Source organism: Strongylocentrotus purpuratus, unplaced genomic scaffold (assembly GCF_000002235.5).
Source record: "Strongylocentrotus purpuratus isolate Spur 01 unplaced genomic scaffold, Spur_5.0 spur5_scaffold_3, whole genome shotgun sequence".
In the NCBI taxonomy this organism is placed as follows: Eukaryota; Metazoa; Echinodermata; class Echinoidea; order Camarodonta; family Strongylocentrotidae; genus Strongylocentrotus; species Strongylocentrotus purpuratus.
In genome coordinates, this window is record NW_022145609.1 from 37,268,644 (window position 1) to 37,292,006 (window position 23,363).

The window sequence follows — 23,363 nt, forward strand, 5'->3', positions numbered from 1 at the left end:
TTAACCCAGCATGAAGCTTGAACATGTACAGTTGATATGACAGTATGGGGTATATCATACATTCTCTAAAAGTTCAAACTGAAAGCATATTATATGTCTGAGTCATGGGCCATAAGTTTAGTCAAAGTCAATATTTCTCTTCATAGCAGTCACAGATCACCAATGTTCAATACCTGTTGATTGCTACCCCACCAGTGCTTTATTTACATAGTCTACATCAACTAGTGCATATCTAATAGTTTTATCTTCAGTAATTGTATTACTAAAAAAAAATCTTTCAGTCTTTTTTGTAACAAAATTGGTTAAGGTTTTTGTATACATGTGCTTTAACTGAATACGTGAAAGGTGATAGCCTTGTATATAGACATTATGTAGCCTACTTCTAATATAGTCACACGAACCACTTTTTATCAGATCTCCTGGAACAGCCCCACCCCCATGAAAAGAGAAAGAATTAATGATAATAATAACAACAACAATAATGATAATAATAATATAAATAATAATAGTAATGATAATAACATTAATAACAATGATAATAATAATGATGATAATGATAATACTAATGATAATGATAATAAATGATACTGATGATAATAGTAGTAATAATAATAATAATAATGAGAGTAATAATAAATACTCTAATTAAAAAGAAAGAGAAATTAAAATGAATTAAACAATTCTTTTAACTTTAAAAATTGTGTGATTCAAATCAAATTAAGGAGCTGGCATAAATTTCAATCAAACCAGCAGGAAATGTAAGGTGTATTTTGAATATAATCCTAAGACGAGAGGGATGACATGCATATCATTTAATCATCTAATAAGTATAGTCCTGAATGTCTCCCATTCAAAATGGCCCTTCTAGTTGCAGCAGCCAGTTTGGATAGCTACAACATGTTATGATGTTGGCCTTCTTGTTGGGAGTATTGAACTTGTGAAAGGCTAGCCCTCGGTGCACCTGGATAGGATCGTACACATATCTGTTATTCCCATATCTCATCATACTGTATATATATATGGAGAGATGTAGACACATGATGAATGAGCTCTATGAGCATGCACGGCTGCTCGTATAAATCATTAATGCTTACCCTAACTGTATGATTGATACCAAACCCTCCAGTGCATGCCTCTCACAGATGCAGTCTAGCTCCCACAAGACGGATCATATTGTTGCTCTGGGTTTATTAAAGAGAAAGTTGAGTTCTGGGAAGAGGTGAAAAATATGTTGTGAGCGTTATCATTGTTATTATGCAAGTGTGGAAGAACATCTGATAAAAAATGTTCCCTGAAAAGCATGGCTCTTCAAATGCTTTCATATTCTAAATATGGCATGTAACAACATAAAAATTGGGACAGATTTTTATGCCATACATGTATGTTCGTGTAGTCTCATATACATCTATCTGTGTACAGTGCTTGTAACTTTACCAAGACTGGGCAAAATTTCTTATCATTTTGATGATTCCAGAACCTTGCAGTACACACCAATACTGCTAGATGATCAACCTTTTTTGATCAATTCCACACCGTTTCTTTCACAATGCAATCGCATGACCAGAACTCAACTTTATCTTTAAGCTTCTCTGATTGCTATTAGATGTTTCTGATATCCATGGCTCTTGTTGCGGATTTTCCTAATGCTAAATAAGTTATTTAAACTATTTGACTATTGCTACTGCTACTACTTCTACTACTACTATTGCTGCTCATGTTTCCAATATGGCGAGAAACGACTGAAATGTTTTGAGCAAACTTTCATGCCATGTTTATGTGTGTGCAGTCCAATATACCCACTTTTGTGTACAGCGCATGTCTTCCTGATTCCGAAACATGGCAGTATCCACCAATTACTATGTGCTACATCTTCAACCTTTCTGAATTGGTTCCACTCAATATCTTTCACATTGTAATTGCCAGAACAAGGGGGTGTCTCACAAAGATCTTAAGTTGAACTTATCTCTATGTTGGACTTAAAAATTATGGAGAGCCATTTGTAGCCTTAAAAAAAAATATATTCAAAAGTGAAAATTCAAGTATTTTAGACTTTTCATAAATTTCAAATCAAGAACATGAAGTTTTCCATGATAATTGAAAATATGAATAATTTTAATGAACATTTTATGCCTTTTAAAATAATTTTAGAAAAATATTTTCAAAACGGTTTTCCATAATTGAAAGTCCAACTTAGAGATAAAGTTCAACTTAGGATTTTTGTGAAATGCCCCCCTGCCCTCATCTTTCTCTTTAACCCCCACATACTCATTCTACATATACTGTACATGAATATAGGTGTGCTATTTGTGCTAATTTCTTATCTACGTGCAGCTGTATAAAGCCAAGGCTAGCCTACAGTACAGGAAGCCCTATAAAAGCATTCCTTAGGAAAACTTGAAAATTATATTGATTGAAACTAAGAATGTAAAATTAGCTCATTATCTTACTTAAGTTTTTGGATATTTCCTTTAGAAGTCAGGCCTTGTAGGGGTTGGCTGTATATTAAAAGCAACAACAAATCAGAGAAATTGATCAGATTGGGTATGAAATGGAGAGAAATCTTATTAAGTATAAGTTGAAAGAAGTTTTTAAATAGGCAACTCTGTAATGTGATATTTGTTGTAAGTAGCTCTCCATCTATTAATTTCACTCCTTCCTCTTTTCTTCAAAGGATATATTTTTACATGCCCTGGTTATAACATGTGATACTATTTTTAAATATTTTTTTACATGTACCCTTCTGTGAAATCAGCAACCCAGAAGGGTGATATTTGTGGATGAGACCTATAAGTAAACAAATTGAAACTTGCTTGAAGATACATTCACAGAGTTGCCAATTTGTGCTGATCAATTAGAACTTTAAAAATCATAACTTTCTCATTCTTTAGTAGATGTTTATCAACTTCCACTAGCCAGTCTTTATTGTTTGTTTTTTTAATTTTTGCTTTTATTGCAATCAAGCAATATGAGGCTGGATTTCCTTTATAAAAAATGTGCCAATTTCTGGATGTACCCTATAGATCGTTGTGATGTAGCATTTTGTAAATATATATTTCTTCCTTGTCATTATTCAGGTTGAGGCTCAGCTCACATGCTTCTGAAGGTCCGATACCATCAACGTGCAATCTAGAGGTCACACCAAACAGGACTGTGACCCTTTAGGAGAGAGGTCAAAGTTCATTGGAGAAGGAAGGTGTTTCAAAGATCAGAGAGAGAGTGAAAGAAGAAGAAGAAGAGAATAGAGAGGGAAGAGAAGGAGGTGGAGGGGGACTGTTACAGGCCCTTCTGCAGCTCATGTTGGGAAGATAGACAGATTTCAAGATGGCGCATGCTTTTGGGATCACCATTATCTGCTTGTGTGCCCTCTTCTCCGTCTCCAATGCAATCTCAGGTAGGTCTTTTTTTATGAACTAGCTCTTAATTTTTAAGATGATAATCCATTCATGTTTGTGTTGCCCGACCGTTGTGGGATCAGCTAGTGGTATGTCCAAAATAATTCCCATTCATGCTTTGAGTGCTTGAGGTAGTCATTCAAGACATTGTAATTCATGTATATACATGTAATACATTCAATTGTTACCATTATCATTGTTGGGGCTGTTATTGTTACAGCTATTAAAATTGTTAGTTAACTATATATTTAATGCTATTGTTGATATTTTCACTTTTTTAGATTTCTATCAGACATTACTGTCTATCTTTAAAGTAATACAATTATGAACTGATTTTGTTTTGCTAGTGCAGCTATTATTACCATTACTTTGCTGATCACTATTATAGCTACTGTTACTTGAGTATTACAAGGATGCCAGTTGTCGGGGTTTGTCTGATTTCGGTCCTTGTCATCTTTCTCTTTCAGTCTTTTTCAGGCTTTTTCAGGTTCTACATTGCACATCACACATCACATTTCTGTGACATTTCTGTTTATTTGAGTAAATACAACTGATATCCCTGGTATTAGTCCTTCTAGTACAAATCCATTACATTTGTTGATTGTAGTACAGTTAAACTTGTCTATAGCGACCTCCCAAGGGAAACACAGAAAGTTTTCTTTGTAGACGGGTTCCTTTAGTACATGTTTTAATGAGAAACCATTTTCATGGGAAACAAAACATGTGGTCTTTGTGGACAGGTGGTCTTTGTAGACAGATGGTCACTATAAACCAGGTTTGACTGTTTCATCATAAATTTTGTATTTCTTCTATCCCATCCCAGCGGAAATCCTAGAAAGCAGTCCGGTTCTCTTGGTGGGTAGCAGCCATACAATCCACTGTATAGTGGACATCAGCGGAACCAACCTGACCGCGGCCGACGTCATCTGGATCAAAGGCTTCAGCGAGGTCGTCGACTACCATCGCCACAGCGTGCTTAACGACACCGTGGCCCAGCTCCACATCGACGATGCCCAGTTTGAGGACAAGGGCTACTACTACTGTGCCTTCCCTGAGGATCAGTTTCATGAGTTCATATCGGCGGCATCTAATGTCCACGTGGGATGTAAGTGGTAGACATTAGTCCAGGGGGGCGCGTTTCACAAAACTTGTCATCAGTGACAAATGACAGTTGTTGTTATAAGCTACTGAAATCCTTGCTCTTGATTGGTTATCAGCAGATGTGTCACTGATCTTTGTCATTTGTCATTGAAAAAAGGCTTTGTGAAACGGGCCCCAGACTGACTTAAAATTGGATCCTGTGTTATAGATTATATATGCTATAATTTTCTTTTAAACAGACCATATTTGTAATGTAACCAACTTTAATACATACATCTTTGTGAAGTGCCTCATTACAAAAATGTAAATGGTCTTTTGTACTTATCAACAAGGCAATATTTTATATTTTAAGGTGATGTTGAGTTCTGAGGCCATGCTTCATATATTTTTTGAGTAATAACAAGTTACAAGTATTGGTGCAAACTACTCAAATTATTTCATTTGATCGACTATGAGTAGATTTTTCTTGGTGGATCAATGGCAGCTTTTATTTTTGTGTGAAAGGAAAGTGGGCCCTTACATGGGATTGCACTTTGATTTATACTGTGACAAGGTTATACTGGAATTCTCCCCCCTCAAACAGGGTGCTTACATAATGCAGAGAGAGTCTGAAGACTTGGGTAACAATACACAGATGCATTGCTTTGAGATGTAGGAGAAAGTCATAGATCCAGAATGATATTTTAATCATTATTTTGACATCCCCTGTTACCCCCTCCCACCCCCCTTTCTCTATGAAGGGCCCCCGGAGCCAGTAAATAATTTGAGTTGTCACTCTACCAACATCGTTGACTACTGGTGCAATTGGGAGGACGGCCGACCCACAAACCTTAAGACGGTCGACACCATGTACTATGAGGGGTAAGCCACAATTAAAGTACTTCCTTCCATACATGCATTGTACATTACAGTCAGGCCAGTGTAGAAACAAGTGCCACAGTAGACGTGTTCTGCAACATGTTGCAGAGTGCTGTCAAACCTGTTTGTAAAGACCACCCAATTGAGACATGAAATGTGGCCACTGTAACCAGGTGGTCTTTCTATTCAGGTTCTCCAACTTATGGAACGTATCTCAAACCGGTCAAACCTGTCTAACAAGGGAGTTGGCACTGTAGTCCAGACCTGCTTATTAGACAGGTAGCCTGTGTGGAGTGGTAGTCTATATATTCAGGTTTGATTGTGTAGGACTTGTTATGAATTCAGTGACTTTTCTGAAAATACACGAATGGGATGTCCATGCACGTGACAAGTGTCATGAGAAATTGATATATGAAGCCCTTCAAAAGTCAAGTTGACCATGTTCAGATTACTAACCTTGAGAGTAGAGCATACCATTTCTCGATATAAATGGTCATTAGACGGTTTTAACTACCTTACAAGAAGTACAGTAAGATAATTAAGATGAAATGTGATTATTCAGTTCTTTGAATTGGATATTAAAATGAAAAAGCTGATTGATAATTATTTCTTTTGCAGCGACAAGATTTGTTAACTCTAGAAATTTGCCAAAAGCTGTGCACTGTATTCACTTTGTCATATTGTTAATATACATGCCACCAACCAACATCCCTTACACATAGTGCAACTTGATATCTATGTCTCTTTGTTTGAAAGTTACAGCCCCTTTGCCGAGAACCATCCCATCTTACCCTGTCATCCGGAACGGGAAAACAACTTTTGCAAAGTTACCGACGGCTCCCAAACTGAAATATATGTCGTCAGCTCAAACCCCCTTGGCAATGCCACGGCGCGTTTGGGTCTAGAGTTTGATCCGCACAGTGAAGGTAAGACTCTTTTGTGATTGTTGTCTCACATGGTTTTGCAGTGCTCTTCGTGTCTTGGTCAACGTTCAGAAGCTGTCCTAGTCCGTCCGCGCTGACGTCTCTCTACTTCTTTCTCTTCTGGAGAGGAGTGAGGAAAGCCTTTCTCCGCAACTCTGTCTGCAAACATCTTTTTTTTGCCATATATTTTTTTTTCTTCATCCTTTTTGAATTTTCTCCTCTGTGGGAATTTCAAACTCTTGTTATGAAAGCATAAGCTTGGCTTAACTTGAGCCACTGACACTATGAACATGACGGACAAAGAAAGCGGACAAAATATACAGTTCCTCAGGTAGACAAAGGAACATCCCTTCACTGCTATTATGTAAAAAGGGAATATGCATGTGACACCTGTTCTACACATTTTTACATAATAGCAGTGAAGGGATGTTCCTTTGTCTACCTGAGGAACTGTATATTTTGTCCGCTTTCTTTTTCAGTCATGTTCATAGTGTGATAGACGGAATGCCAAGTGTCAATCTCTGCTATGTAGGATTTGTTTGTAGATCTGTTATTACAAATATCTTACAAATCATCAAACCAAATGATGTCAAATGATGTCGGTAGTGAGGTACACAATGACTGTATGTCTTACAGGATGTAGAGGTTGTCTCTTGGCGCTTCATAAATCAGTGATTAAATTGTCTACTTTCTTGGGCCTTGAAACCCAGACTCAATTTAGTATGTGTTTCTGAATGCCAACTTTATTCTGCTCTTACGTCCATCTGCTTCTCCATCTGTCCTTCAGAGATGGACCTGCAGCTATCAGACCTCTTTGTCTACGTATTCTAAGATTTCTCTTGATTAATAGTCACTGGTTGCAGAAATCAGCATTGCTTGCATACTCAAAAGAATATTACACAGAGCTGGGGGATGTTTCACAAAGACTAAACTAAACTATGGCAGGCGTTCATGCCACTGTTTGCTCTCACCATTTACTGGCATTTGTCTCTCAAGGGACATACAAATCGTGGGCACATATCCACACTTTTTTTCTTCAACAGTGAAGTATCAAAAATGTCTGTAGATTTGTGACATCCCTTGAGAGACCAATGGTGAGAGCAACTAGTAGCATGAATGGCCTGCCATGGTTCAAGTCTGACGAAAGTCGATATTAATCTTTTTGAAACACCCCCCTGGTTTGTGAAACTAGTGACTATCTATGCTATATGTCGGCATTCTGCAGTTTGAATGATATGTGAGACTAGATACTTGTCCTAGATTCTATTCTATTTTAGAAATAGCTTTCTTTGCATCATTGGCTGCCCACAGGAAGGCTCTTAACTGCCTTCTCGATGGCAGCCGATGAGAAGCACTCCTATGATAGTGTAGTAGATGTGCTTATGAGTTCAATAGACCAGTTCAGGGTTAGCACATGTCCCAAATGACCTTGAATATCCACAGATCTTCAAAACATGAAGAGGTCCCACTTTGTACATTTTGAAATAATCACTCCTACAGCGATGGAGGTGCTACATAAATAGCCTTTGTTTCCCCTTTTCAAGGAATACTTCCACCTGTGTATCATGGAGTGCCCTGCTTGTGCATAAATAAATATTGATTACATCACTTCCATGAGCATGTATCCAGTATTTTGTCTCCCATGTATTTCACAATTTGGTCTGCAATGACCTTTATCTGCTCATGCTCAGACTGACACTATGAACTGGCTTACTCTTCAAGGCTTTAATATAATGATGAATATCGCTTATATCAGTTACAGAAATAGATACTAAGTGCTTGATTCCCAAATTGATTTCCTCTGTATTTAGTGTCATGTTCAGTGTATGTGAGGCTTCTGTGCTAAGATTATCTTCATCATATATGCTACATGTAAAGTGATTTGATTATTAGTACAGTGGTCTTATTCACGTTAATTAAACACATACCACATTGATTCTGAACAACTTAAGTAGTCATTTAACAATTAAGAGTTATGCAATTTGAAGTGGTCAAAAAAAGAATGCTTGAATTTACTCATCGTGTTACATGATTTAGAATGTAGAACATAGCTCCTTAAAGTTATCTTAGAAAGTTTATAGATCGGAACCTGATTTTTCTGCGTGACTTCTGGGTAAAGTGTAAAGGTTATATTTCCCTATCAGATATACAATTTACAGACTCCATTTTGTTCTGTGACAGACTTCAAAATGTGTAGCGATGTTTGCTCGTGTAATTCTTCAAATACTATGTCCAAAAAAAAATGCACTAGTGCTACAACAATGTGGCACAATTCATTAAACACCTGACTTTAAAATCTTCTTTTTTTAAAATTTTAAAATTTTCATAAATCTTTCATTTCTAGTTCGCCCGAATGCCCCAGAGAATGTTGTAGCACAGGTCAGCGTACGACGGAAGATTGCTATGTCATGGGAAAAGCCTGCTGACTGGGGTAGCACTGCTTACGGCTTGCGCTACTGGTTACAGTACCGCAAAGAGGAACAAGAATGGCAGAATGTGAGTTGATGTTATTGAGCCCCTGAGCGATTCCGCCCATCGTGTCCTGTACGACACCTGACATTTATCAACACATTTCATCCGTGAATGAAAATTTTCTTGATATGACCACAACTTATGGTAGTGACAGCAGAAAGTACTATTAGTTATTAGTCATTTCAACTGATTCTTTATTTTGATGAAATGTGTGGGAAAATGTCATATGGGACACATTGCATGTTATTGGATGCATATGGGACACATAGCACAATTGGATGCGTATGTCATAAGACACATTGCATGAATTTGCCCTACTGTAACACCAGAAACAGTATGAAATTTCGCGAGTTTGATGAGTGGTCCAGATACATGACACTTTCCTGCTACACAAAGATTGAATAACAACTCAGGATTTTTAGAGTTTGAAAAAGTTTCTGGTCACTAGAGTTAGAATGGTTGTAGTATTGATGAGGGATGATAGTTGTTGGCATTCCACTCATTGTCTGATCAAACCCTGTAAACTTGAGATGTATCAATTTAATTTGGGTCTGAAAAGTGCCTCAAAATGAACTGACCTAAATGGGATTTTGAACCGTTTATCTTTATTATTATGTTCTGATGTGGATTTTCCAAGTTTATATGTTATGTAGTTCTTTAATGAATTCATGTTCGTGCAAAAACGATTTATACAGCTTTTAAAAACTATCTGTAGTCCTAGAGCATTTTTACAATGTTTGTCAGTATCAATAAAAGTCTTGGAGAGGTCATGAAAGGTCATTCATTTTTGTTTTAATTCTTCATTTTTAGGTCTCTCTGGAAAGCATCAAATCGGACACACAGTATGTCCTGTCAGCGCTTGACCCTTACACCACCTACTTTGTGCAGGTCAGCTGTGCCTATGATGTCCTGGTCGAACATTACCCTGGGAATCCCTTTGGGACCTGGTCCGAGCCAATTGAAGTGGTCACCATGGCCGAAGGTATGATCAGATTCCAGCCGCTCACTAACTTTCATTGAGATCTTTTTTTGTTTTTGTTATATTTATTGAATTAGTAACTGTTTTTATTCTTTTAGTGTGCCATTTCTAGCTATTCTTCAAGATGAAGATCAGATATACTCAAATACTACGTGTAGTCTGTAATGAGTTGGAACAAAGAAGCATGGATTGTCCCGATTACAGAGGTTCAATTATAGAGACAATCTTCCATGGCTTGTAAAACAGTGAGCATTTCTGTGTAATAATTGTTTTGTAGGCAGTCTTAGGCTGTTCAATTCAGCTGTGACAATATGTTGTACGATGATATATGATAGTTTGAAGATGTATGAAAGTATAAAGCCTGTGTACAGTATTCGGCCTCAGTTTATCCAGAGGTCAAAAAAACATTTTGTTTATGTGTGAAACTGTCAAGAATTCTTTGAATGCTATCTTCTGCTACAGAACCTGCTGCAACCATGAGCACACTGAAAGTAAACACTGTGACACCTGATGACCCTATCTATACCAGAAATATCCTACTAGAATGGGAGGTGAGGCAAATTTGTATTACCATCTGGGATTTTTTCAATAGAACAGTTTGATGTCAGTTATTTCAATTAGCAGTTACACTACTAAATAACTATATGAAAACGGCGGACAAAGAAAGAGGACAAAATATACAGTTCCTCATTCTACCCTTATCAATTGATGTAAATAAAGGAACATCCCTTCACTGCTATTATGCAAAAATGTGTAGAACAGGTGAATATGCATGTGACACCTGTTCTACACATTTTGACATAATAGCAGTGAAGGGATGTTCCTTTGTCTACCACAGCAATTGTTGAGGGTAGAATGAGGAACTGTATATTTTTTCCTCTTTCTTTGTCCGTCATGTTCATAGCGTAAAGTGTCGAAATAATGTAGCCCTCTGAATGAAGGGGGGGGGGGGGGCTGCTGAACCATGAACTAGCAGTTTAAATTTCTTTGGTATTGCATAAGGAGACTGGATCATAACTTGATTTGCAATGCATGAAAATAAACTATTAATAAAATTTTGTCATTATTATTACAATTTCATAATTGTTTTTCATTCCAAACCTTCAGGCGCTACCTGAGATTGAATACAGAGGCCCAAACTTTGGCTACAACATATCAGTGCACGATGAGGATGACAGAGTAGTCCAAAACATGGTGACCACTAACGATGTAATACATATCGAAGGTATGTAGAGAAGACAAAGCATCTGCATTGTTGCCATGGTAGTCAGGGTGTGAATTGTTCAAGGAGAGAACAGGAGAATGTGATCAATTTATGCATGGATATCGGAAGAAATTTAAAAATGCTTTTGTGCTGTTCAAGAAGTAAAATCCAAAACTTAGAATGTTTGCATTCAATTCATTGAACTAAAAGCAATAATGAAGAATGAAATAGAAGCTATATATCAAGTATCAAGATTAATACTATATTTAGATTGTATTTGCATTTCATTCTGAATGTTTTTTCCCAAGTCTTGTTTTTAATCATCTATTCAATTTAATCTCTCCTGAAGAGTGTGCTAGCAAAACCGTGATAACACCTTTAAAGTAACTGCTTGTTGCAGTCGATTCAGTCTTTTATTTGTCATAACTTGAGGAGTTTTCACTACCCCTTTCATCTTGCTACCCATAGCATGTTGGACCTCATTTCTCAACATGTTTATTTTCAACAGTTTAATGATACCTGTATACATGATTTTGTTTTGTGAGAGTTCCAGCTGTGAGCAGTTACATTCTCCCCACTCCCTGTAGCCCAACCTTCTCTCTCCCTGTATCCCATCTTTCCCTCCCCCTGTAGCCCAACCTTCCCTCCCCACTCCTATCATTTTCTATTCCCTTATCTTCTTCCTGTGGAAGAGGATGGTACGTGTTTCTGTGTACCAAGGTACTGCCTGGTAGTTGTTAACATGCAATCCTTGAACTTCTCTAGAACTGGGGTAGCAGATCCCTGAAATAGCCATTGCGATATTATCTCTTCGGAAATCCTCTGTGATCGGAAATGTATGACAGAATACCCCCCAACCTTTTGAGATAATGTCACTCTTAGTGACAACCGTTCATGTACCTGAGAGCGTTTAATTTCTAATATCAAATGTCTGCTAGTGGAAAGAATTGGTTTTCTGGTGGCTAATCTCAATAGTTTCATGCCCTGGATATAGTCTTAACTTAAAACCTAGCAATGAGAAAACAAGTCTGTTGATCGTGTTGCTTAAATTTAAAACACTCTGATAATATTCTACAATATTTAGAATTATGTGGTCCCTCGAGTACTCCAATTGTATGCGCCAACTTAACCAGTAAGTAAAACACTAGAAGTTCAGGCAATTTCCTTCAGATGCTTATTTTTTGTTAGCCTTTTGAGATCTGTTTCTTTTATACAAGTTTTATCACCTTTCATCTTTTCAGCATCAAAGATTACATTACTTCCAGCACGTGTTTAAACTTGAGTTTTTATTTATATTTTTATCTTGACACTTAAAGCTCTTATGTATGGTTTTCTTTCCAGGTTTTTTTAGTATTCATAGTTAATGAGATATAAGTTTGTTCAAGCCCATTTTGAAACTTTTTGACTTCAAAATTAAAGAGCCGTAACAGACAAGACAAGATTTGTGTTCCCTGGTTTTAATAGTGTAATGGCCATTTTTTTATTTTAATTAATTGTTTTGATGCAATGCTTGAATTAGTAAAGTAAAATGATAAAACTAACTTCAGAAATGCCAAGTTCAAAAGGTAATCTTATGCAATACAAAGTGAAAAATTATCGCTAACAGTAAAGAAAATGTTCCAATGTTCTAATTACAGCTATGATCATGTAAACTAAATAAAAAGCGAACACCGTAACGAAATTCAAATGTTTACGTTCGTCTTCTATTAACTCTCACCATATTAGTCAGTTCAACTTTAATCCTACTTCACAAACAGATTATGTATTCATGTTTTTTCTAAGAATCGTAAAGTTACCAAGTTGAATATGATACCCTGTTTCAAAGCCTTAGATCTATACTTTTTATTTCTTGTTTTTTGTAATGATTATCTTTCAAGCACCAGCACATTTGCTAATGCTTTGCACATATATTTATCAATACTCTTCTTATTTTTCCAAGTTGGTATTTAGAGTACCGAAAGTCAGTTCAATCTCAGCATTAGCACATAACATATCAGATTTATTGCTAGCAAGAGGAATAGACTTTTCACTGCATTGCAGACTACGTTTTTCTTATATGTACTTTATTATTTATGATATTTTTATGATATCATTCTTATATATTTAAGTTTTCTTTGTGTTTGAGGCGATTCTGATGAAAGCTTATTAATATGTTTTCTTGAATCTCTTTAGTTTATTGATCTTCCGTAAATCAATCTTTATTCTTAAATTTTATTTACAATGTTCATATGTATGCATGGTTTGACTTTTTATACAATTATATAATTTTCTTATTTTCATTCCAGTTTTGCATGATAAAAAGATATTTTTTTTTACTGTTAGGGTTCAGGGGATATGAAAAGATATTTTGATAGATATGAAATATTAGAATATATAATTTGTACTACCGGTATATTGACTTCTTGACATCATCATTATCACCATCATCATCATCATCATCATCATCACCATCACCACCACCACCATCATCATCATCATCATCATCATCATCATAACCATTATTATCATTATCATAACCATCATCATCACCATCATCATCACCATCATCGTCACCATCATCATCATCACCATTATCATCATCATCATAATCATAATGATCACCATTAGTGTCACTATAATTTTCATCTTCATCATCAGCAGCAGCAGCAGCATCGTAATATTGCAGGTGAAGGTCTCGTAGACAGTGCAGTCCAGCACATAGTATAGTATATGTACCTATTCTGTCCTTACAAAAATCTTTTGTGCACATCTTTTCTTCTTCAAATTCACTGATCCTCATTGAAATTGTTTCCTCTTCCTACAGGTCTTGATAAGTTTGTGAGGTTAACCGTGTATGTGACTCCTTACAACGATGTCGGCCCGGGGGTCAACAGGGGTCAAACGACCCTTCGAGATGAAACAGCAGGTGAGTGAGTCATGCTATATATGTAGAAACATACACTGACTAGGCCCTCTTATATGCACTATGCACATTATTAACTGCATCAACTAAAGTTGAACTGTGCGGATGTAGATTAATATTCTTATTATAACTAACATTTTTAATGCAAAGTATATTTTTTGGCCATAATTTAATAGAGGTTATTGGAAATATAGTCCCACTTTGGTAAAACATCAGGAAAAACTTTGGGCATCCTTTCTGGCACTTCATATACAAGTCGTTCGTAAAGTCATGCGTAATTTAAGAACAGCTTTATGAAACACTCCCTAGTTTGTTATGTTAGCTAGATCAGCCCACATTCTTGATCGGGGTTTGTATGTTTTATCAGTCCCAGTGTGTTGCCCTTCTTCAAAACCTAAAGCATGCCCCAAAGTTAGACAAACTGAATACCTCAGTCTATATTCTGGGAAAGCTCGTTGATGTACAAACTCCATTTTTTTCTTCTTTTTTCCCAATTTTTGTTTCCATTTTGTTTTTTTAGTGTAGAAAGAATTTCTGTGTTGAAGAAAGCTCTTTACCTTTTCCTGTAGTAAAAGTATGGTATAAGTGTATATCATGAGAGGCCATTTGCATATCATTTTATACTTTTTCCCCAGAAGTGTTCATATGTACATGCATTTAATTTCCCAGAGTTAGAGTTTTCTCAGTTCCCATGAATTTCATTTATATATGCTGATCATAAATTGTAGGAAAGCAACTTTCACATTGACTGTGTTTCCTCCTCATTCATTGTTGCAGCTCCTCGCCAACCAGACAACATGAGGGTGGTGACGAGACGTGCCGATTCACTCCTAGTCGCGTGGGATCCTCCAAGCGAAATCACAGGCCACATCCTAAGATACCAGCTGGAGTGGTTCCAAGATGATACTGAAGGCCGTATTGGACTGTAAGCAACCCATCATTTTTTTAAATTTCATTAACTGAATTTTTTTTATTGCAGAGATAGCATCGTCAGGTTGGCAGAGGACACCTTTAAAGGGATCGTTTAACAATGTTAAATCTAAGATACACGGCCCTACGTGTTATCAGTGTCTGTGATATGGTGTTATATTGAAGCACTACAAAAATTGCGCTTCTAAATGATCAAGAAGTGCCTCAAAAAAGTAAAAATCTTTGAGTGACCGGTTTTACCAAACTCGTTTTCCCCAATAGACTGTAGTGTTATGAAATGCCAAACGGTTTTCAACATTTGTAATTTCAATCATAAATATCTTGATAATCAGACAGGCGATCGGCTTGTAAAAGTCATGGGGTTCCTGACTGACCTAAAGGGTTATAATTATCATTACAGCATGAGCAAAATCCAGAATTTTGTTTCAAAATCTGAAACAAAGTTACCAGATCCCTTTAACTGCATTTTTCTGGTTACAGAGATTGCACTGTCAGGTTGGCAGAGGACTCCTTTAACAATCTCAATGGGCCCTGACATGTTGCATATATACTTAGTGATCCATGGGAAGCACTTGCTTGCTTGCTTTAAGATTCCAATGCCTGAGCATAAATTATAAGTTCATTTTAAATTTAGCATCACGCATGAAGCGGTCTTGTTAGAACATTGTGCTGTCCAACAAGCTTCTCAACATGCTTGCTCTACAGCCCAACAATGCCATTACTGTAAGACCTGGGGGGAGGGGGGCGTTTCACAAAACTTGTCATCAGTGACAAATGACAGTTTTTGTTATAAGCTACTAAAATCCTTGCTTCTGATTGGTTATCAGCAGATTTGTCACTGAATTTTGTAATTTGTCATTGAAAAAAGGCTTTGTGAAACGCCCCCCAGAAGACATTTAAAGGTACTATGTCCCATTTGCAGGCCAAAAAAAATGAAAAAGTTAAATTCAAATTGCATTTGAAAGATAATACTAATTTAGAACTTCCCTAAAAAAGGTGGGGCTTGAAAATGTCTTCAAGTGGGAAAATAACGACTATTAGTTGTCAAATTGACTTTAGGGCTATAGAGCCCAAAAGTAATAGTCTTGATTTTCAGACAATTGTACCGAATGGTCATACGTTTTATGCTGGGCAAAGATTCAATCAGTTTAATCTTGGCCATCACAAGAAGTGGGTTATTGATGTAGACAAATGCTCATGTACCCTTTACAACTCTTTCCATGTATGTTGTTACCAAAGAAGAAAAAAAGCCAGTCAGTCACTCAATAGTGTCTGACAGTGAAGTCTAGCAAGTAAACGGGTTTCCTTGCATAATTTGAATATGAGGACACTGCTAACGTTTAAATTTTACAGATAGGACATACATGACATATTCATAATTCCTGCAAAGTTCTACAGAATTTGAGGTTGGCTGCAAAAGGGACATAGTACCTTTAAAGGTGATATACATGTACATAAATAAATATATCAATACAGACAAAATAATTACATTTCAACATAACATTTAACAATCATCACAATTTTAAGAAGGTTGCATTACAAGAATAAGATAATACTGAGGAAAAGGCAGTGCAGTTAAAAAGCTTGTTTTGTTTTGTTATTGAGCTCGTCCATCCATGCACTTCCACGCCAGAACACCTCTCCAGCTATCACATACCGTATTTGCCGGCGTAAAGGCCGCAGTATTTTTGGAAGAGAAAATATCAAAAAGTCAGGGTGCGGCGTATACGCCGAAACAGTAAAAATCGCAAGTCAAAACAGCACGTCCATTATTTGTAGGCAACTTCATACAAAAAAATATATTAACAAAATTGACTTGAAAACACATCGGACAAGAATTAGTCTGAACCACGTCAGCAGCAAATTTTAAGAAGTTATCTTTTTAATCGTTGTGCAACCAAAGAAATAAGAAGAAAACTGACCAGAAACTCGTACTAAAAATCGTACTTGTAAAAATGTCCTTGGCTTAGACAGCGCATGGCCCGGTAACCAAAATCATACCTCGCTCACACACTCTGTGGTGGGGAGCTACCGGGCTGGGAGTTGCAAAAAATCCAACGCAGCTTCGGAGATTCGCGCAATCGTCGGTGTTCTTAACTTTTCAGTAAGATAATTCTGAATTATAATTGAGACTATCTAATTAATTAAAGCGACAAACTAACCTCGGTAGATCTCTAATAACAATACAAAAGCTTGTTTATTTTCTCCATTTGGCGGTACGATAGGGGTAAGACCGGATAACATTATGGCCACAGCTTGGTTATGGCAGGCCATTCATGTTTCTGTATGCATGCGAAGCGCCCTCTAGTGTCCAATGAATGTGCTAATCTGCCTAAAAATCGATGAAGATTTGCTAAATTACGATCATTTTTTAGGTAAACTTCCTGTAAATTTATAAAATGATTGATAATTTTGGTATTAGTTTGTAGGAAAAATAGAGTTCTATGAGAAAATCATGATTATTTTCTTTGGTCCGTTTTTTTTTTTTTTTTTTTTTCTCTCTACGAAATGTCAAAGTTGGGGGTGCGGCCTATGCGGCGGTGCGGCCTTTACGCCGGCAAATACGGTACACAAATACATGTGACACACCCCTATACACACCTCTTACACACACGCACAATATGATCGTACACGCCCTGCACACACAGACATTGTAATCAACATGAGAACTGCTCTGGCATAGAATTGCCTGGATGGAGATGATTGAGACAATGAATTATCTGAGTATAAAATAGCTATTACGCAACGGCAACTTTGAAAGAAGAGAGAAGAGAAAAGGAAGAAAGAAGAAGAGACATTCATGCAAATTACTAAGCTTGGGTGTGGTGGGCAGTGTAACACCAACCCACCTTCGTGGAAGGTCTTGATTAAAGAGGGTTGTAAGTGAGAACATACTGAAGAAAGGGTATCTTGTTACAATTCAATTGTATTCAGTTTATTGGCATCATGAAAATATATAACAAGTCATAAATACAGAATAAGTAGTTGGCCAGGACCTATAAGAAGCAATTTTGTACATGAAGCCCCTAACAAGGTAAACACAATATCAAATTAAATAGAAAATAATAAAAACAAACTTACTAGGCATATATATATGTACGTTTAGAAGAAGAACAACAACATAAAATAAGAGACCTTTTACTGTCAGCAGGTATCACCAACGTATATGCACACACGTACACACACACACATTCACACACAAACACACACAATACAAAAAAGGGAGAATTCAAAAGAATGAGAAAGAGGAAAGGGAAGAGATGAGAAAGATAAAAAAAAAAAGGTCTACTCAGTCAAGGATGACATTGTTTTAAAAATGTGACGTTTGAATAGAGCTCTAAAACGAGAAATGATGTTAAAACTGATTGATTTTAAGTATATGCTTGTAAATGGATGGGAGAATGAACAGACAGTTTTGTGGTGTTGATGTCAAAGGTCACAGATTCAATATTATGTATTAACGCCAAAGACATATCGTTTCACTTTCAGGGGGAGTGCAGAAGTCTCTCCGACAGAATTCAGCCATGAGATAACAGATCTCGAGGCTTATACATCATACCGCGTATCAGTCAAGACTGTTAACAAACTTGGGGATAGTCCCGAAGACAGTATCCGTGTCAAGACAGCCCAATCGGGTAAGTTTGCAATGATGGCAATTAGCACTCCTATCGCTATCTCTCCTTTCTTATGTTTCTCTCTCTTTCTCTCTCTTTCTCTTTCTGTTTATCTCTGTAACTTTCTGTCTCTCTCTCTGTCTCTGTCTCTCTCTCTCATCTGTTTATTTTTCTTCTCTCCCTCTTCTATTTGCTCTTTCTCGCATGCCCCGTTCTCTCTTGCTCTCTTATAAAAATCTGCTCCTGAAATTTGTGTGATATTAAAATTTGCCTTGTAGACCTTGATCCATTTTTCTTGTACACCCACTAATGTATTTTGCTCACTATAGCAGAGCTGCCAACCAGGAAGATTTAATTGTATTTGTACGATATTTAGAAGTAAATACGATAGTACGGGGGGGGGGGGGGGGGGGGGGGGGGGGGGGGGAGGTGTAGGTTTTGGCGGTTATTTATTTATTTTTTTAATTTTTTTTATTGTTGGTATTTGCCATTTTCAATGGCAAAATGCCCATTCTGTCCTGTAAAGTATCCTACAAGCATCTCACATCGGAAATTTGGGGTTGTTCATTGGTTCATCGAACACACCAGTCAAGACAAAATCATGGGTACTTATCGATCTTAAGTACAATTTTTGTCAGTAAAACACAACTTTGAGGATTAATAAATAAATACAGTTTTTGTACTCCAGAGGTTGGCAGGTCTGCTGTAGGACATTTTTGTAGTCTATTGTACAAAATATAACAAGCTTTCTCTTCTTCTTTGTCTGGTTAGGTCCATCTGGTTCACCCCGGTCTCTACAGGTCAGTCCGGTAGGGACCCACCCTGATCAGCTGCTGGTCGTATGGGAGGAGTTGCTGGCCGACCAACGGAACGGAGAGATTCAATTCTACACCATCTTCTACTGCCCTCTAGACCCTGCTCAGGAACAGGATTCTCCCATTACTGTTTCTCTGGCTACAGACTCCCATTGCGCTGGTAAGTTCTTAAAGCCTATCTGCACTAGTTTGACCAGGAGGGATTAGAGATCCCTCAAGGTCACTGACAGGTGGTTATCTCATCAAATCAGCTCTCAATTAACATAAGAAAAAGGGGACCATGGGGGATCAACAGGTCGAAAGTCTAGGAGAGCAGCGCCTTGTAACCTTTGGAAAAGGCGCGATATAAATCCAATTATTATTATTATTATTATTATTACCGCTTAGGCATTGTTGGCTATATAGAGGGGACAAGTAACTACAAGTAGTACAGTCCTGCTTTAAAAGGTGTTGCACGTAGAGGCTCGGTCACATATGCCGCGCTAGAACGCAATGGGTTTTCATTGTGTGTGAAGCAAGTGAATGGCAAGGGAGATGAACAAAAATGCAGTGAAAAAAATGCAGCAAAAGCCCTATGCATACTCACTTAGCTGTATGTTAGAATATACTTAAGTGTGAAGGGAAGCCCATGTTTAATGCGGCATATGGGAACTAGGCGTGATAGTTAGAGGGCCATTTATTATCCAATTGCCATTTGATTTCGATTATGACCAAAGTATGTGAATGCAACATACCAGGCTATACAGGCATATTCATAGAAGATGTTTAAACAAACTCCCCTGACCTAATAGTTTTTTAAAGTTTTTTTTATTTACATATAAACAGATCTTATGAACAAAATACGGTGAACAGTGTCCAGAACAGTTGTGAAGAAATAACAAAGGTTGATCTTAAACAGTTCTATTTCCTTTGTGTACTTAACATCGAAATGATTGATCAGTTGAATTTCATCAGTCTTCTAATAACATCCAGATTCCTTAAAGAGTAATCGAGAGAGCTAAGCTGTCCATCTACTATATCCCTAAAGACGATGCTGAATACCTTCGCTTTTTAAAAATTCCTCCTTCTTCTAGATGGAACACAGCAGGCACTCAATGTTACGGGGAATCCCCTTCCACTCAGAGAAACCCTGATGGACCTGAAGCCCTTTACAGAGTACGTGGTGAGGATCGCTGCGTCCACCTCTGCAGGCCAGGGACCTATCTCAAGCCTCAAGAAGGCAGAGACCGTTCAAGGACGTAAGTGCCTATCACTTCTCATTATCCATTGTAAAAACCAGGCCTGGGCCCCATTGCACAAAACTTACCCTTGATGGTAACTTTGCCATCAATGGCAACTACCATGGAAACCTTGATTTTGATTGGCTGTTGAGCCCTGTTACCATGGTAGTTGCCATTGATGGCAAAGGTAAGATGGTAAGATTTATTCAACAGGCCCAGATGTAATTATGCTACAGAATGAGAAGTTTTATAATGCTTATCAACTTGCCTTAGTGACAAACTTTATAGAAAGACGTACCCCTTTGGCTAATGTTTCTGATTAAAAACCTTATTTAGGGACATTTATTGAAGAATTTTGCATAAGAGGATGGTTTATGAAGGCAGGTTGTCCCATAAGGTGTCTTTGAATACGAGATGGACGATTCATTTGTTGACGTTTTTTCAATTTCTTTGTTCTATCACATTATGCAGCTAGAATTTCTTCCTTTCAGGTTATCATTTTTCGTAACCATGCAATCTAATATTTTTGTTAAACGCCTGTGTTCTTTCCATTATGGACTAAGAAAGTTTTGTAACCTGCTGTAGAGTATAATCTTGTGTCATACATTTGCAGCAATGTCACCGTATTACTCAATATCTCCATGCATCGGTGTGTTGGCTCAGTGTGTTGGTAGAGCGTCCGCCTCACCACCGGGAGGTCGTGGGTTCGAACGCTGACCGCGTCATACCAAAAAACGTTAAAAGACGGGAGTTGCTGCTACCTTATTTGGCGTTCAACAATAAGGGATAGAGCAACGTCGATCTGGCGCTGCTCAGTGGCGGCTGGGCTCACGATCAATTGGGCAAAAAGAATTTCCATTTTCGGTTTAACTTAATAAAATTTGGAGTGGACTTTAGAATATTATTATTATTATTATTATCTTTTTTCCCCCACAGAGCCAAGCGAGCCTCGTAACCTTGTTCGGACCTTCTCAAATGACAGCACGATCCAACTAGTCTGGGAAGCACCAGAGCAGATGAACGGAGTCTTCAAGAACTACGTCATCGAATACAACAGTGAGGAACAGATCTCCGATGTCGAGTCGGCCACCCTGGAGGTGAATGGATACTTGCATTACACCATTCGAGTTCGTGCATGCAGCCAAGCTGTTCCCGATCTTGCCTGCGGTCAGGCTGCTGTTACATACGTCACGACAGATATTGGTGGTAAGTTGGAACATCCTTCTCCAAAGACTTAGTAATGTAATGTGCACTACCTTAATAATGTAAGATACAGGGAGTATCTTTTTACAGGGTGTAAGAAAATGATTATGGTAGGTGTAATATATCGTTTATATAACATACTGATGTTACCCACTGCTACCACTATATTAAAGTTATCCAAACAAAATAGTACCTAGGGAGGTAGTTCAGTAAATGTAATATCCCAATTAATATCCCACTCCTGCACCAAACAAGTAATTGACAGGGAGGTAGTTAAGTATATGTAATATCCCAATTCATATCCCACTGCTGCACCAAACAAGTTAGGTAGTTCAGGAAATGTGATATCACAATAAATTAAGGTACTTTATATACCTATATATATACCACTTAAACGAAAATTCCAAACACGTAATACCTCAGCAGGTTGTTTCTTAAATGTACAGTAAACTATAATGTGGTGTCTTTTTTCCCATTCTCTTCAGCTCCTTTAATGGTGACCGATGTTGAGATTTATCTGGAAGCACAAGACACCGTGAAGCTAAAGTGGGGGAGACCCGCTGTACCCAACGGCCCTATCGACTACTACATGGTGCGCTACCGACCCGCAGACAGTGAGCTTGAATGGCAGGAGACCCTACCAGTCCAGATGACCTCCACTGATGTGCCTATTGACTGCGACCTGGTGGATGGAGCAACCTTTTTCAACTTTGAGGTGTTTGCAGTGAACGAGGTTGATAGTATCCCCTTGGCTGGAATGATGTCTCTTGCTCACCCTTTTGAAGTCTGCAATTTGCATGAAGGTGAGAATTGGAGCTTATATAGCAGGATAAACCCTTCATGATTTTGATTGAAAATCGATGAAGTGGATTGTTATTTTAGGTTAAGTCGAGGGTATGTTGGCATATTTTATATTTGATTGTCTCTTTGTGTGGAGGGTCTCCAGATTAGCAGCTGATTGTCATTTGAAAAAAATATTATTTCTCAATTAAGAAGATATTCCATAAATACAACTTTGTTTTTAATTGAAGGCGTACTCGCCTTATAAACCTGTAAGGTATGTCAAAATAAGATAGAGATGCAATTGCTCACTTGTAGAATAGTGGTCTCCTAACTGGGAGGTCCTGGGTCCAAAACCAAGTTAGTTCACTAGCATGGCATTACTCCTCGATTACAAAATCCCTTGGCTAAGACTTACAGGGTATGATGTAAGTCCACCCATTGCTTGATGACACAATATTATAATATGAACAAAGTATATTTCTTGTAGCCTTTTGTTGATTTGACCAGCATTTTGATGAAGCTTTTTCTGTTGGTCTTGTTTTTGTAACACAGTGCCTGTAGTCACCATTGTACTAGCCATTCTTCTGCCAAGTTTTGTTGTGATCGCTGCCTTCTGTTTCTTGATCTGGGTGAAGCAGTCAGACCTCTTCAAGCCAGCTCCTGATCCATACTTCATTGAAGCAGTACTCGATCACCCTGTAAGTAAAGCCCCGTCTTAATAGAACTTTTTTGATCTCACCCGAGCGACATGTGGATGAGAAACAATGGGGGTCTGATCGCAAAACCCAGGGTGAGCTTTTGGACACCGTCTTAATCAGCCATCCGCAAAAACCTTTTTCATTTCACGGAGATGACGTAATTTACCCGGGTAAATGTCACCCTGGCTCATCTAGGGTGAGATTTACCTCGATATTGTCCGGACGTTACCCCGATTGATGCGTCTTAATTGGAAGGGGGGGGGGGGGTA

The 23,363-nt window shown here is 37.7% G+C and overlaps 1 protein-coding gene across 2 annotated transcripts in view; it reads left to right on the forward strand.

The window, feature by feature from the left end:
- LOC100890551 (protein sidekick-2) overlaps positions 1–23,363 on the forward strand; it is a 44,710-nt gene that overhangs the window by 15,794 nt on the left and 5,553 nt on the right. The window contains exons 2-17 of one of the 2 annotated variants that reach the window (XM_030996066.1): positions 3,075–3,391; positions 4,216–4,497; positions 5,234–5,354; positions 6,114–6,277; positions 8,619–8,770; positions 9,557–9,728; positions 10,188–10,276; positions 10,833–10,950; positions 13,733–13,834; positions 14,609–14,756; positions 18,251–18,396; positions 19,147–19,350; positions 20,264–20,428; positions 21,347–21,616; positions 22,099–22,416; positions 22,949–23,094. In XM_030996066.1, coding sequence (XP_030851926.1) covers positions 3,322–3,391; positions 4,216–4,497; positions 5,234–5,354; positions 6,114–6,277; positions 8,619–8,770; positions 9,557–9,728; positions 10,188–10,276; positions 10,833–10,950; positions 13,733–13,834; positions 14,609–14,756; positions 18,251–18,396; positions 19,147–19,350; positions 20,264–20,428; positions 21,347–21,616; positions 22,099–22,416; positions 22,949–23,094 — 2,667 coding nt within the window. In that variant the 5' untranslated portion in view covers positions 3,075–3,321. Of the gene's footprint in view, positions 1–3,074; positions 3,392–4,215; positions 4,498–5,233; positions 5,355–6,107; positions 6,278–8,618; positions 8,771–9,556; positions 9,729–10,187; positions 10,277–10,832; positions 10,951–13,732; positions 13,835–14,608; positions 14,757–18,250; positions 18,397–19,146; positions 19,351–20,263; positions 20,429–21,346; positions 21,617–22,098; positions 22,417–22,948; positions 23,095–23,363 lie in introns of both variants that reach the window. The other variant, XM_030996065.1, reaches the window with a different exon arrangement.